Source organism: Rhea americana, unplaced genomic scaffold (assembly GCF_003343005.1).
Source record: "Rhea americana isolate MKP2758 unplaced genomic scaffold, rheAme1 scaffold_47, whole genome shotgun sequence".
NCBI lineage: Eukaryota > Metazoa > Chordata > Aves > Rheiformes > Rheidae > Rhea > Rhea americana.
Window position 1 is genome coordinate 3,405,963 of NW_028186612.1, and position 16,713 is coordinate 3,422,675.

The window sequence follows — 16,713 nt, forward strand, 5'->3', positions numbered from 1 at the left end:
GTTCTTTGCCAAATAGCCTGCTCATTTCCTCCAGTGAAACGGCATCCATGACAAGGTGCAGAGCTTCAGTTTCTCTTTGAAAGACTCAGTAACACACTGTTGCTTCCCACCTAGTGTCTGCTACCATTTTCCACTTGGAGGACCTATTTTTTCTCTAGGCACAAAACCATAACTTCTGCTTCACCTTCACTAGCATTGCCTTCACACTGGCATCAGCACAGTCCTCTAGTACATTTTATCCCATCACTTCCTGCCCACTTGGAGGCATCCCAAGATCCCTCATGTAGAAATATCTGAGTATGTCGTTCACTGCTCTCAGCCTGTGCAGTAAGTATGGAGAAGGAAAACCTCCAGGTCTGTGGTGCTTGTTGGTAGCTTAAAGGGGAATGTCACACTGCTGAAATTCATCTTGCCTAACTGACTAATTTTGTCCAACTAAATGGGTTTGTTTTAGGGTAAATGTATCACGTTCTAGATTCCTTTAGCTGGCCTTCTGCTGACTATGCTAGGAGTTTGGACATCTGTTATGAATATAGATATTTATAGGTCCATGGTCTGCTCTCTCCAGTAGACTGGAAAACTTCAGACATGTGTTGAGATCACTGAACACTGAAGAAAAAGTGGGATTTTTTTGCTTAGATATACCATGACATTTTTGCCTATCATCACTCACTCAGTAAAAAATTCTTCAGAGGAAAGATCCACATTTGCAAGTGAGAGCTTCCCTTTAGAGAGAGGGAAGAAAACCAAAGATGTTAAGCCCTTCTTAGGGAAAGTTTGGTCATAAGACCACAAAGATGATTTGACTTTACTGGCATGTTCAGCCAAAAAAAGAAAGTGATTAAAACAAATTCAGGCCCTCAGCTGTCTATTGCAAGTAAAAGATGGGGCTTTGGTTCCCTCATCAACTCATCTCTTGAGATATACAGTGTGTATCTGATGCAGAAACGTCTTTGGTGTTTTCTCTGGTCAAGGCTAAAATGAGGCCATCAGCCCATTCTACATAAAATCAAAGGTAAACTTGCTTATTTTCTGAGCTGACAAGGCTACAAACTTTGTCAGGCTATGCAGGCTGAGCATACATGGAACAAAAGCCAAGTGAGTTAGAGAGAATGAATAAAACCCAATAAACCCAATAAAATCAAACTGCAGCAAAATATCCCAGTAAAAAGGCGGAGATACCCTCATATGAGGTGGTATCAATACCTAGAGCACTGTTAGTCTAGTTAATTTTCTATGGGACTGACTGAGCTGTGCTCCTTTGGGGACTTTGGACAGACTTGATTGCAGATGGACTCACCAGGTAAGCTGAGCTCCTGCTTTGCATCACAGTGAAATGGACACACTGAGATATCCACATTGCCAAGAGCTCCAGAGGCCTCTGAGTTTTCTGCAGACCATGCAGACAACCTGGAGCCATTTCTGTCACTGTTTTAATGTTCATGCTCCTTYATTCCATTCTCTCTCTACTAAGAAAATGGCTGGTGCTGGCAATACTTCCCAGAGAGATTCCGTAGGCTCTTCACATAAAGTGGTGTTTGAGGAATCAGGTCATGGTGTAAAATATAGCCCACAGTGTAAACACACTGGAATGAACCACTGGGTTCCTGGAACTGCAGGAGCTTTATCWTTGAGATGTGCTGCCTTTTTAGGGCTTGGACTAGATGGTCTRTGAAAGCAGTCATATGATGTCAGTGATTTCAAGAGTTGCCCACTCAGAGTTTTTGAGTCAGAGCCTCTTAATAATGTGTCCTAGCTCTTTCAAGGCTTTTGAAAAAATCAATTACTTATGTGGAGAGATCCAAGAATGTCTTGTCTTTTCTAAACCTATTCATCCCTGTCCTGACTGAACATTAATACTGACTTATCCAGTATGACAAGTTGCTTGAGTCAGCCAGGAATTTGAACTCTCACAAAAAGTCTGCAAAATAACATCAACAGGAAAATCAAACATAAGTATCATATTCAGCAAATGAGCTCACAAGGCTTTGCCAATGGTCATGATTTAAAGGTGTTTAACTTCAGTTTCTCCTTTTTCTTCAGCCCATGCTGAAAGAGGTGTGCACCTCATGTCTCCAGCCTGTCTACTCTAYGGAGTGTGTGGTCAGTGACAAAGTCTGTTTGCACCGCTCGTGTTTCTGCTGCCAGGTCTGCAAGAGGAAGCTGAGGTGAGTGGTAGGAACTCAGCTCCATTTATTTTTAAGGATATTGAGAAGCATCCATCATAAGCGCCTAGTGCTGATTCTGATACGGCAGGCCACAGGTARCAGGAAAGAGTAGACTGTCTCCCTTAGAAATCTGCCTCTCCATCAYTAAAGATTGAAGACTGCTCACCTCAAGCTTGTAGACATTTGTGGATCAGTCATCTAAATAGTGGTGCAAGGATACGCTGGAAATAAATATTTCAAAAGGGATGCTGATATGGAACTCATAGTTTGGGTGTCTTACATGTTCACAGAGCTGTGCAGGTTGGAAGGGACCTCTGGAAGTCTCCATYCAGCCTCTTGTAGGCCCAGCAAGGGTTAGTTGCTCAGGGCCRTGCCCAGGTGAGGTGTAAATGCTCCAGGAATGGAGGTTCCACAGGGAGCCCTCKTTCAAGTGGCAGGATTGGGGCCTCTCTTTCAAGATTTGACTTCCTTATTGGGACATTTTTTTTTTCTTATMTCTCATCACATTATACTGTAGTGCAGCTTGTTCCCATTGCCTCTCATCCTGTCACTGTGAACTTCCAAGAAGAGTCTGACTCTGTCTTCTCTATAACCTCCAATAAGATAGACACAGCAGTAAGATCCTCCCCATTAACTCAAGTCCTTTTCTGCAAGGCTGCTTTCCAYCCCGTTGGCCCCTAGCCAATGCAGACGCGTCCCCATCACGTAGCATGAGGGGAAACTGCTGTATCGTGGGAGCCCTGCTATGTTTCATCCATATGGGCAATTCTATGCGTACAGGGGGAGGATGAAATTCTAGTGTGAAGCCTGGCCTATAAAGGAAAACAGGATCACATATAGCCCGGACTACAGCTCCCAGAGGTTTTGGTTGGAAATATTAACTTTTCAAGTGTTTGGGTTTTGGAAGAAAAATCAAACATATCCTCAGAAAGCAGATGCTGCTTTTGAAAGGTTTCAGTCTTCACCTCCTCCCTCCTCCCCAAAAATTTCCACTGGAAAACAATTTTGCTGGAAAGCTGTCCCTCAGAGCTCCTATTAATCCTTCCCTCCCCAACATCCTTTAACAGCTATGCCAATATGTATTTTCCAGCTTGCAAAACTATGCTGCCCTCCACGGGGTGTTTTACTGCCAGCTCCACTACAAGCAGATGGCTCAAGTGAAAAGCAGAAGAGAGACAGGAAGGTTGGAGCAGCAGTCAGCAGACCRTCAGGTCCAAAGAGTGGCAATGGCAGGCAGAGGACCACAACCCCAGTACTGGCAAAATAAGACCAAAAAGAAAACTGAMGCAAGAAAGAAACCCACATCCTTTGAAGGACAGTGCAGCTTGCAGCTGGCTGAGCAAAGACAAGAGCTGAGCAGCAGATCTGTCCTCTTAGGAAACCAGATAAAAAACACCTGGCCACCTTCAGAAACAGCCTTGTTGACTGTAGATAGAAAACCTGGAGAGGGAGTGTTTTCCTGGAAAAAGACTGCAGTGAGTTTGCAAACCCACCAGGCTGCAGGCAGCAGAGTTGGTAGGATGATGCTCAGTGGTCAGGAGGGAAAATCAGTGGCAGAGACAGCTGTGAAGAAGGGAAGCTTCTTACCTGGGGTCACCTGTCCTGAAAAAAGAGAGCAAGCTTGTTCCTGGCCTAAGCCAGAAGAACAGAAAGGTAGCAAAAATAAACTGGGGATCACAGATGGGAACATGTCTAGAGGAAAGCCAGGAGGCAAGGTCTCTGAGCGAGTTGCTGCATTCCAGCAGAGCAAGCCCCAGCTGAAGASAGGGCCTGTCTCTGCCTCCTCGTCTTCAGTCCTACGGCCTGTTAAACCTCTTGCTCAAGGCTCATTCGTTTTTCATCCTGCCACACTTCAAAACACTAAACCCACCAACTGGATGTACCTGGCTGCTGCTGGGGGCTGCAACCTCTCCAAAGCAGAGCTCCTAATGAAGGAAAATGAGGTCTGTGGGAATCTTTCTCCTTTGAGCATATCCAGTGAAGCAGGCACAGTGACAGATGACAAGCCTGAAATGACCATAGGCACTCCAGCTGCTGCAGAAGACAAGCATCATCTTGAAGAGAGAAGGAACAATCCACAGTGCATCTGTGTGCCGGGAGAGCCTGAAACCAGAAACACTACAAATACGGTGCCAAAACGTGAAGCTGAGGTKGTTGTTCCCTCTGACTCTGAAGCTGAGGATGAAGCTTCCTGCCTCTCTGGTATGTCAGTGACCCCTTATGTAGCATGTGGTTCTCTAGAGCCTGGAGGGCTGAGGGCGTCAGCCGAGGCAGCCGAGCTGGTGAATGAGAAATCAAAGGCAAACACCACCGAGTTCCCTGGAAAACTGAAACCAGCACCGTTAGGGGAGAATACACAGTCATCCAGTGGAGATCGTATGCCTGGGGCTGACAGCAAAGAGGCAGACTTTGGGAAGACAAAAGAAATGATGCCAATAAGTGTATCAGGGCTTCTGGAAGAAGGTAGTCCTGAGCATACATCTCAGGAAGATAAAGCAGAGAAGAATAGAGTCTCTTCACCTGGCTTGTCAGAGATAACAAATGACCACAACAYGTCCTGTGCTCAAGAAGCAGAACCTCAGGCCATGTATGGCCCATTGATAAATAATCTTTATAGGGATATTTCAATACACAATGGAAAATCATCTGCCAGGGATTTTCCAGTGTCAGCAGACATGCCTCTAAATGCAACCAGTGTCCCCTGGCCTTCACATGATGCAGCCAGCAAATTAGATGATACAAAATTCAAGTCAAAGGATCCTAGTGACAATCTTAGTGAGAACACTTTTCACATTTCTGAGCAGTCAGACAAGAAATTAGACACTTCCAAATTGAATGCATCCTCAGAAAAATCCAGAAGTCATTCAGTGGACAAAGGAAAAGATCTGAAACTCCCGGGAGAAAGTGTTGTGCACACATCAAAGTCTGGTGTCCARAGCAACGAGACTAGACATAGTCAAGCCAGAAAAGAGATGGGTAAAGGTTTCAGGCTTGGGAAAAATCCCTTCACTATGCTTTTTGGTTCTGAAGACAAAGGCAGCACTCCCAAGAAGGAAACAACTGAAGGGAAACCCACTAAGACCCAATCAGCCTTTGTCACTTTGTTTGGTTACTCYTCCGAGACTAAGCAAAGTCAACAAGAAAATCCTGAAAGATCTTCCAAACAAACAAATATCGAAGACAAGCAGGAAGAGCCCCRGGGCCCTCTCAGCTCCTCCAGCCAAGCCAAGCAAAATGTCGCCAAGAATGATAAGGTGTCACACCCAGGGAAGATGGAGGTCATGCCTAAAGAAACACAGGAGAGCTTGGGAGACTGCTCAGACAGCACTGACAGCAATGACCTGTCGTTAGCTCCTGGTGCAAGCATTTCATGCACTGATGAACACAGGGTAACCAAACTTGACRTTAATGGTCAACCAGCTTTAAACTGGCAGGTTCAGCAGCAACAGGACAATTGGTCCTCTCTATTGCCAGCAAAGGAAAATCAGAAAGAATTTGCAATAACCTTAGAAAGTGGGACAAACCCTTTACTTCCTCCTCCAGAGCTTATGYCAACAGCTGATACCAAGAAAGATCTCATCAGGGGAAGAAATCATCATGCTGATCCCCTGCTAGATATTCAAAGCTTGGTGAGATTCGACATCCAGGACGCAAGGTTAGGGGCCGGAATAATTTCTTCATCAAGTCATTTAGGAAAGTTACCCAAGGAAGCTGAGTTTCAAATAGACAACAGAGATCTGGAGGATCTTTTGTTACCTGTAGAAAACAAAAGACAAGATTTTCCTAGCATAGCAAGTAAAACCTCACCACATTTAGACTTGCAAAATTTGCAGACAGGAACTCCACTTTACTTTGATGTAAATCCTTCAGAACTGTGTCAGAAAATCCCAGCAGAAACAAATGCCCAATCAGCATTGTGGGACACCTCCACCATCTCTTTTCTTACTGGAAAGGATGAGATTGTCATTGACCCTGAAGGAATTCAGAGCTGTGAACAGCTGCAGCAGTTTGATCCACAATCCCAGGCTACAAAGGCTATAGAAGATCCATTTGGTTTTGATCTCAGTGCTGAAGGCTCAACCAACAAACATCTCTCTACACAGGACAGTAGTTTTTCACCAGTGTCCATGTTCACCAGCCATGTTTCTGAAACCCCTAATCAGGACATCTTTGATGTCTTGAACGTTGATTCAGCCAAAATAGGCCAGGAGTCTCCTTCAAAAATAGGAAAGAGCAGAAAAATATCAGGACCTGAAGTAGCTCACGGAAGTCACTCCTATGCAGATCCAAACATGTTAAATGATGGCCTTTTAGATCAGGAGTTCTTTATATAGTTGATAAAAGAAGAGCAAAAAGCACCCAGCACTGTATTACAAGTTAGCTGGTATGGGATGAAGATTGCTTTATGAAATCAGCTTAGAAATCCCAGTCTTCTCCGGCACAAGTTGTGAATTCTGTTGTACAAGGGTTGATTTAATAATAGCCTAAGGAACTAAATTCTAGATCTCCATCTTGGACATAGTAGGCCAGTGCTCAGTTCCCAAAAAAGAACATCACAAAAACTGGTTTCACTGTGAGGAACCTCTGAGGACAGAATAACCTCTCCAATGGGACCAGCATCCCTTTCTCTGCACCTGGAGGAGATCTTCCACAGCATGTGCTGCTGAGATCCCTCAAAGGATGTTTGCATGGCCACTGTCTGCATGACAGAGGGGAGAGAGATCTCCAAAGAGGTTGAACCAGCAAGCAGTCATGTGAAACAAACTCTTCAAGAGCTAGAAACTAAAATGAGGAGATAATACCATTATTAGGAATGAACTGAATTCTTGGTCACAAGTACACTAGTAAAATGCAATGGGCAAAGGCAGAGGGGTGGTGCTTCAGCTCCAGATTAGGTTTAGGTGTCCACAATAGTAGCATTTCAGTGTAAATCAGATGTCTATTCTCAAATCATAGCCAATGAAGAGTTCTTAAGTGTAATTAGTACAGGCTGAAGGGTTTTTCAACCCTAAAATAGACCACTGCATTTGAAAAGCTAAACAGCTCTCTGGCCTCCATTGACTGTACTGGTTGATCTCCATTGACTACAATCAACTGTAGATATCTATTTCACATATAGACAACTACATTTTGACATCCAGAGCTGAATTCCACCCAAAACATCACACACCATTCACTATATGGTTTGTCTACACCTAAAAATAAGATCTCACTCCTCATATTATATTTTTCCTTCAGTAGATTGAAAAATTACTTCACATGCAAGGTCAGCATCATTACCCTCCTTGTAAAATGGTGAGAAAAGATAAGTGAAATGACCTTTCAAAGGTCACCTGGTAGGAAGGGCAGAGGAGGAAAGGGAACTTAGTTCTCTCGAAGCCCTAGGGCATTTGCTCCTCTGTGTGTGTGTTCCTCTGTGGCACCCTGACCCTCCCTGACTGCCCTTTGCTGCAGTAACATAAATGTTGGAGAGGTTAACAATTATACTAATCAGTGATAAATGAGGTCAACAGGAAGCTCAGCGAGTCAAACGCAAGAATATACATACTATGAAAAGATTCATGGAGCATATCCTTTCACCTRCTTTAATCAGCTACCTGTTAAAAAAGCATGAAGGTATTAATGCAATTAAAGAAAAATAAAATAAARCCTCCTTGCTATTGCAGAACTGAAGCACACACTGTCTCTGTAAAATCTGCTGCAGCAATAACGCTGCTTAATGACTACATCTGCTGCAAAGCAATGTGTCCATGCTCGTTATAGGAAGATTGCTAAATCAGTACAAGTCAGGGGAAAGAGAGATGTCCTTGAAAGCTACATGACTCCTTAGACATTGAAGTCAGTCTCTAACCTGTGATGGGGCAAGTGACTGGGCACAGAGGTGCTCCCAAATAACAGCCATGCCCGAGACAGGGGGCCTGGTCACACTGTGTTTGGAGATAGGGAACGGAGACCTGAAGGCCTGAAGGGATTAAGCATCTCTTATTGAAGCTAATRGGAAGATGGTGCCTATTTACCTGTGCCGAAGACACTCTGAGTGACAACCCAGACCAAGCTGTCACCAGCACAACCCCATAAACCTGGCTTCTTCCTGCCAGAAGAGGGAGAACAAAAATGGAGAAGCACAAAAGCTGGTTGGTATGAGTCTGTTCTGTTTGCGATTCTCCCCTGCTGTACCTTTTCAAGCATGGGCACAGCTACATCCAAATGCATCCATCCTATATTTGCCTCATCCTGATCATATTTTTATCTACCTGCAGTGAGYACATCGAGAAAGGTGGTGAGGCAACATTGCCCAGTATTTTCAGTGGGATGCAGTCCCATCCCCAGCAGAGTATTTGCTTCTCAGACCATCTTCTCCTTCATCCTTCTCCTCCTGGCCCACAGTGTGCAAATGCTATCTGAGAGACACTCTCCCTCGGCTAAGCTTTAGAACCCCCTTCACCCAGCATAAGGGGTCCAAATGGGCACCCCAACCGTCACTTCTGATGTCCACAGCTGTGTAAGCAGAAAAAGCCAAGTCTCTGAAAAAGCCAGCTTACGACATCAGTGTCCGACTGTCTGGACCAGTCCTCCTCCCTGGGCAATGATCTCTCTCTCTGAAGTACTAATGCTCTTGGATGCTATGTCTCCCTTCCCCTGGCCCTTGACATTACATTACATCCACATTACAGCATGTGACTCCAGGCATATCTGAGTTCTCCACAGATAGTTTCTGTAGTCAAAAGTTGACCTCTTTTCCACAGGAGATGCTGATGGCTGAGTATTGGGAGGTAAGACCATAACCCATACACAACATGGTAAGCTCAGAGAAGATTTCAGCTGGTCACAGRAAAGGCATCTGCTCCCTGTTCAGCAGGTTGCAGTGGAAATGTCTCTGTCTCAGTGATCCACCTTGATGAACTTGTCCCATAATGTGGCAATCACAGATGGAATTAGGCCAAAAGGAACCTCTGGAGGTCATTTAGTCCAACCTTCTGCTCAAAGCAAGTCCKCTCATTCATGGATGTGGAACCAATAGCAAGTGATGTGTTTGGCTGTATGATGTGCATGTATGATACACGCATATTTCTGGTGCAGATCTGCAAAATTCTAAGAAATCTTTACTTCTCTCTTCCCTTGTCATTATTATCAATCAGTGTGGTCCCTCCCTTCCACCCCAGCACGGGGGGGGTGATATTTTAAAGTTATATCTTCCACTCCCTCCTATTTCTGTAAGTAGTCCAGTGCAATACGCACTCAGCAAATATTTCCCTGGACTTCTGTGATCCTTCAGTAACTGTGCTGGAGACTCGGATGTACTCTCTAGGTTGGGACTAGAGGRCTAAGTGTTTGAGAGGAGGTGCAAAGTGAGCAGTGTCTGGTGAWCTGTCATATTGCCCTGTTGAAAGCAGCCAGGACACCACTGCCAAATTGCACATGGACTTTCATACATGGAGGATGATCTGGTTTTCTAGTTGCTGAGGGTTAAAAGAGTCTGTCCAGGAGACAGCTCAGAGATGCAATAGAAATCAAGTCAGTCTCCTCTTTTGAGTGACACCAGAACCTGGGGCAAAGCCAGACTTACCCCTAAACCCTGTACCCTCAGTGTATCTGTGTGAATAATGTGCTGATTTTTAAACAGTATTTTCTAACTCAATCTATTTTAGGATTCTCTCCAAAATGTTGTAGCAGTTTTGATCTGGGTTTACGACTCTCCAGCGTTTCTGCCTGGGGAAAATGAAACCCAATGGCTTGGGACAGAACTGTCAAGACCGTGTCCACTTGTCTACCAGACCTATTTCATGGTCCAAGGGAGAAGTGCTTTACTGCTCTTCTTTCCCACAGTCATAAAAATGTTCTATACATCTCTTAAGCCATTAATAAGAGCAGAAAATTTACTCAGTTTGCTTCTTCCCACTTCAGAAAATTCCCAAAAATCACTACCTTGTCATGAGAAAATGATTTCCTCATACATCCCAAGGTACCCATAAAACTTATTTCCTTGCTTCAATGAAATAATAAAATGATTTGAAATTAAAGGGGAAACTGTGAACCTGCTGTCTGCCCTGGCCCAYGAGGCAATGGCAGCACTTCTCTGAAAGGGGGTGTCCATTCAGGAGGACAAGGAGAGGGCAAAACCAGCAAACATCTCCAGAGGAGAATAACTCAGTCATTTTGGCAGTTTAAACAGCCAACATAGCAGGTCCAGCAAAAGACTGTGCAGTAAGAAGTACAACAGGCTTCAGAAASAGAGAGCGCGTCCTGTGCCCTCAGTGCTGCACGTCAGTCCCAAGCGCTCAGCCTCTAACAAGCCATGTCGGCCCTGTTGGGGATTCAGCCCCACAGGTCAGATGTTTGAGTTTAGGACGATCTGAGTTGCAGAGCAGCACCATGAGAGTGGACTTTGCAGGAAGCAACCGCTCAGTAGRTGCCTACAGGCAGATATTGGCAGGCAAGTAGCGGCTCTGAACACCATGGGGACCTGCCAGGGACCAAAGGAGGAGGCTGCGCCGAAGCTGGGACCCAGCCTCAGGCTCCTGAACCACTTTCCTCAGCTCAGCCTCCCGCTCCCTCTTCTGGTGCCTGGATGCAACCCCAGAGTCCTGGTCCAAGCCCTCCTCTGGGTGGTCAYAGCCTCCMRTCYCTGACAAAGACCTCAAGYGGCGTGACTGCCTTCAGGAGGCTTGGGGAGACGTGCCGGGCTGACACAAGACACGCTGTCCTCATGCTGTCCCTGAGAGCAGCAGAGCTCTGGCACCTTTGCTCTTGCCCTGGGAACAGGGAGGGAGTTACAGGTGGCAAAGTGCATCCCAGAGGATGCCAGCAGGTCGTTGATTGGGCTGACGGAGGATATGCTGMTAGAAGTGCACATTCTATCACATCTGATTACAGATTTAGTGCTCACACAGTTGGGACAGAGGGAAACACAGGTTTATCATTCTAGTTGGGCAATATGTTTATAGAAGAGCTTATTTTATCACATTTGATCAGGAGTTYGGTGTTCAGGCAGTTTAAACATTAATATTACTCTATATAAGCAACATGTTCTARTACAGCCTGACCATAGGAGCCATCACAGTGTCTCAGTCTGGAGATAAGTGCTCCAGGGGAGTTTGAGCTATTTCAGAAATGGCTGGTAGTGCTGCTCCCCTCCACCAYGACTTTTTAATCTTTTCCCAATGACCGGTCAGCTATTCATAATTATGGATTTGCCCCATTACTGTAATACCAGCTGGATTTGAGCAGCTGGCTCMAATCGGTCTGACAAGAAGTGGCTGGACCTCCTCAGTGTGCGAGTGGGGCATACGAGCAGGGCTCCACGCACTTGTCTGTGGACTAGGACTGAGCCTCCACCAAGAATATACTCTGCAGAAAAGGCTGGGAGGGGCCACTCAAAMAACCATCCTCTCCAGCCAATGAGTCCATACCACTGAGACCAGTGGTGTGGCCTGGCAGAGATTTATTGAGGGCATATTTTCGGGACCAACGGCACAGAGCTGGCAGRYRRCACGATGGCAGCCACCTCCCAGCACAGGTGGGTCCCCCAATGGCCCCAGCACTCCTACAGGTGACAGCCCGCTTCCTTCCCTGGAGCAATGCTCCTCTGGGACCATGCACAAGGGCTCCAAGTAAATGTGATTYTCTAAGAAGCATGCTGATGGGAATCTCTTCTGCAGTAGTTACTCGGGCCATTTACCTCTGTAACCAAGCCCAAMGGGGTATCYCMGACCCACACCTGTCAATGCTTCCTTCACGCCCATGAAATGGAGGGACTCCAGGAGGGGCCCGCACTTCTCGTCTCCCCCACCCTCCCCAGGGAAAGGCCAATACTGCACAGCCGTGCCCTCCAGCCTTAGACATCACCCACCGCCCTGCTCCTCGCTCCCCACAAAATGTGGTTGAATTGCAGCCCAATGCTTTCAGAAGGGTGTCTGCAGCCACACARGGAGTGAGTGATAAATGGGAAGGAAGTTGCTTGAAGGCTACGTGCCCTCTCCCAGGCTCATTGGAGAAGGCTCCTGTCAAGTCACAATGAGTCTTTGCTTTTTAACTGTTTTCCCTTTCATTAGGTCCAGTGAAAATACCAACAGCAGCGCTGAAAATGGATACGTGAAAGTAAAAGGCGGTGGCCAAGACAAAGGGAACACAGAGACCACGTACTTCTAGCTGGTCCTGCAAGCAGCCATAATCAAAGACAACTGAGTGCTGTGCTGACACTGAGGACCATCAGTGCACCAGGAGTCCTATAACTCCTGCTACGTTTTACCTTTGTGCWTCTTAGGATTTTAGGTTGAAGAGACTTCCCCAGCTGGAGAAAATCTGAAGCTGACAATTTAAGGCAAAAAGAAAGAAGTCAGAAACCAGAATGGATACACCATTATCTCTTCTTTCATCTCCTTTCTCCAGCAATGTAGGTCTGGAAACTTTGTCTGAATGGGTTTCTCACTTCATGGGCATGAAATAGATTAGTTAAGGGTAACTACAGATGTTCAGAGAGTGAGAAATGAATAAAAAAGAATTTGATAAAGATCTAGACTAAGTCTAGTCATTTTCTTAAAGCAGAAGAATGATGCATTTCTGTTTGGAAACGGATCTTTCAGATGATCCACAAACTRTCGATGGTCAGAGGGTGATGAATTCTGCGTCACTCAGCGTTTCGAAAATATGCACTTCAAATTGTCCTTGAAACCCGGTCTGTGATGCCTGGCTGTGCAAATCCTCCCTGATGCATTCCCAAGTCCTTTGCACACTGGTACACGTGGAACCATCCCTGTTGTGTTTTACAGCAATAAAGAATCGCCGGTAGAGCGGTATACTAGGCAAGCGAGCGCCGAACTGTCCCTGCTGCACTACTCGCTTGGGTTGTCTGCCTTCTCTTCGATCCAGGCCTCGACATTTGATCAGGATGTCACTGCAACCATGTAACTCACGTTTAGGTGTTGTTTCTATGTGGTGTTTCCTTTGAATTTCTACATGAATAATATAAATTATACTTTGTGTTTGATAAGAGACACTTGTAATGCAATATGTGAATAATAAATGGTGTTGATTATTTTTTTTCCTACTGTTTCACAGTTGGCCTTTGTARTTGCTCTTGGCTCCGAAATGTTTTCTACAYGGAAATTGTAAGCCTGTAATTTWACACACGGATGGAAACGTGTTTGTTTTCCGTCAGCCACAAACAATGCAGAAACAGAGCGTTAAGCCGGAACGACTGGGTTCGGTTGGGGCTTTTTTATTTGCAAGTCTTCTGAAGAAGAGTCTGTGTTTCTCTATGTTCTCTACAGGCAGCTGTGGGAGCTTCCTGAGTTGTGCATGTTGTTTTTCTACTGCCCTTGTTTCTTTAGCCTGTAGGTGACTACTGGGGAGGTCCCGGTGGGTGCTGCCAGCTGGTCACAACGCCACCGCTAGTGAGCGTGAAGGGAAGGGAGAGGAGGAGGAGGAGGAGGAGAAGGAGGCTCTGGGAGCAAGAGCAGCCCCGAGTGCTGAGCAGCAGCTCTCTGAGGATGAGGAAGTGAGAGGTGTCTGCCGTCGGGGGAGTCGGCAGCGGCTGGGTTTGGCCGAGTTGGGGCGTGCACGTGTGTGCAGCAGCTCTGGCACCTTCTCCTCTTGCCCGCTAYGAAGCACTCGCAGCGGCCCTAGGGCTTCTTGGCTTGGGCAGAGCAGGCTGGGATCTAGATTCTCATGTTGCCCAGGGGTGGATAGGGACATACWGGAAACCCTTAGGATGCAGAGAGCAGCCGGTGTTGGTATGGGCTTGYTTTTCCTTCCGCCTGCGTGCCCCGAGGACCTCCGTGGTCCTCCGAGTGCTGGTGTTGAGARGCGTAGGACTCAGCGGCTCAGAGGAGACAACGGGGTGCCTATTTGTCACCTTACTGCCCTCTTTCCCCAAGCCAGGACCTGGAGAGCCTGAGTTCACASTAACCCAATGCTCCTTATCTCTTTAAAGGAAGAAAATAAGAAAGGAAGAAGCTGGTGTTGTTTGCTRTATAGATCTCCAGATGTTTTGGGTAGGGATCCAGAATTTTCACCCTAAAGGACCTTCCCAATGCATTGACTGAAAAATCCACTTCTTTTTAGCCAATGTCTTGTCAGGAATCTGTGTGTGGAGGGCTGGCCTATGAATTACCCAGTTTTTATAAGCTGCTAATTTATCTTTTTATATAATTTGGCTATCTTTTAACCACAAAGATTTTGGGTGCAGCTGAGGTTGAGCACTCTAGTGTAAGTGAGGGTATGTGCACAAGAGCAGGGCCTCACTCCCATGCCTGGTGAAGGATGATGGCCTGATGAAGGCTTGGACATTAATCAGAGTGCCTCAGCAAACCCTTCAGTCACCCGYGGTGACTGAAATCACCCTGGCAATTGCTCACCACTACTACCCTCAACACATTCCCAAAACTAGCCCTGCTTTGGCCTTTTGATAAGCCCTCTCTTCAGACCTTGCSTCTGCTATTCAAGCTAATCCTTGCTATCTCCGTTTGATCCTCACTATCCACTTAGCCTTGTTAACCCCACTCTTTCTCTCTCCTTGGCTATGGGGGCATCCTTTCAGAGAGACCTGGACAGGCTGGAGAGYYGGGCAGAGAGRAACCTCCTGAGGTTCAACAAGKGCAAGTGCAGAGTCCTGCACCTAGGGAGAAATAACCCTAGACACCAGTWCAGGCTGGGGGCTGACCTKCTGGAGAGCRRCTCTGCAGARAAGGACCTGGGAGTGCTGGTGGATGACAAGKTGACCGTGAGYCAGCAATGTGCCCTTGTGGCCAAGAAGGCCAATGGTCTTCTGGAGTGCATTAGGAAGAGTGTTGTGAACAGGTGATCCTGCCCCTCTATTCAGCTCTGGGGAGGCCCCATTTTGAGTACTGTGTCCAGTTCTGGGCTCCCCAGGACAAGAGAGACATGGAGCTACTGGACAGAGTCCAGCATCGTGCTACGAGGATCATCAGAGGGCTGGAGCACCCGCCTTATGAGGCAGATGGGCCTCTTCAGCCTGGGGAGGAGAAGGCTGAGAGGAGGGATCTTATCAAAGTGTACAAGTACCTCAAGGGAGAGTGTCAAGGGGACGGGGACAAACTCTTTTCAGTTGTCCCATGGGACAGGACAAGAGGCAATGGGCAGAAACTGAAGCACAGGAAGTTCCGCCTGACCGTGAGGGGGAATTTCTTCCCTGTGAGAGTGACGGAGCACTGGCACAGGTTGCCCAGAGAGGTGGTGGAGTCTCCTTCTCTGGAGATCTTCAAGGCCTGCCTGGATGCAGCCCTGTCTAACATGCTGTAGGTGACCCTACTTGAGCAGGGGTGTTGGACTAGACGATCTCAAAAGGTCCCTTCCAACCTTACTGATTCTATGATTCCATGATCTTCTTTCCCATACTTATGCCATAAAGTCACCTGGGGCACTTTCTCCCCTTTCCCCATATACTTSTCTCAGTGAGAGCCCATAACATCCTTTTACACACATGCAGCAGTGTATTTGCACTCACACATGCTATTCCWCCACATTCAGCTCATCTCCGCACTATGAATTTTATTTATTACAGTGCAAGATCACRTGTAGACCAGACAATAATGACATTAAAGCTCTCCGAACGATGAATTTCTTATGCACAGCAAARCCATTGGACATCCTCTCATTCCTACCGGGCAAAATATTCTGAGTCAGAGTATTCAGGTGTCCTTCAGCCAAAAAAGGTACCACTCTGTTGCTGTCAAAACAACCAGGTGGGGTGGTCTAGAGAAGAGCAGATAAAATGAATCTGCTATCTAYTAGAAACATGAATGAAATGGAAGCAGAAATAGATCAGATGTGCCCAGACATCTTTACTTATGAAATAAGCTTAATTAGAGTTTCAGAGCAGATTTCCAAAAAGAAGCTGCAGCCYGCTCAGTAACTGCATATTTTTCTCCAGGCTCTTAGAATCATCGAATGGTAAGGTTGGAAGGGACCTCTGGAGATCCAACCCAGTCCAACCCTCAGCATAGCCCCATATGGGGATTGAATCCATGACCTTGGCATTAGCAGCACCACGGTCTAACCAGCTGAGCTAAACCTTCCYTCAGCCCAGTCTTTCCCCTCAACCCCTTCTTTTTTTATAAAGAGCCTGATAAGACTGCCACCAGCCCTCTGATACCAGCAGCAGACTGACTCTACCAGCCAAGTGACAGCAGTATCCACCAGCAGTGGACCAAGCACCTCCACACTCAGACCCATCAGTTAGGAACACCATAGCTAACGTTTAACAGACCCCTTTAAAATCAGAGATTGAAAGAAGATGGCAGTATAGTCAGCCTCTCCTAGCAGGGCATTGTCACATATAACTGATTTTATCTAGAACACTGTCTTCACCAAACTATGTATCTGTAGGATCCTTTGACCCACAGAAAATGTGAGCATGACAGCAGAGAGAAACAAAGTCTCCTTTAAAAGGTTTTCAGCACTACTTGCAAAAAGCCTGAGAGCTGTACACAGTCAAGTGGCACCACCACCACTATAAAACTTCTGGGCTTCACTATGCTAAACTGATGGTAAAAGAAAGTCATCCTGAGGGGCAGAAGATGTGGGG

At 46.3% G+C, this 16,713-nt stretch overlaps 1 protein-coding gene across 1 annotated transcript; it reads left to right on the top strand.

Moving 5' to 3' along the window:
* The first annotated feature begins 2,046 nt into the window (after positions 1-2,046).
* On the top strand, positions 2,047-6,502 carry LOC146589304 (uncharacterized). The gene is made up of 2 exons (XM_085316527.1): positions 2,047-2,168; positions 3,259-6,502. Exons 1-2 carry the CDS (start codon positions 2,047-2,049, stop codon positions 6,500-6,502), a joined length of 3,366 nt encoding a protein of 1,121 aa, XP_085172653.1.
* Positions 6,503-16,713: the final 10,211 nt, after the last annotated feature.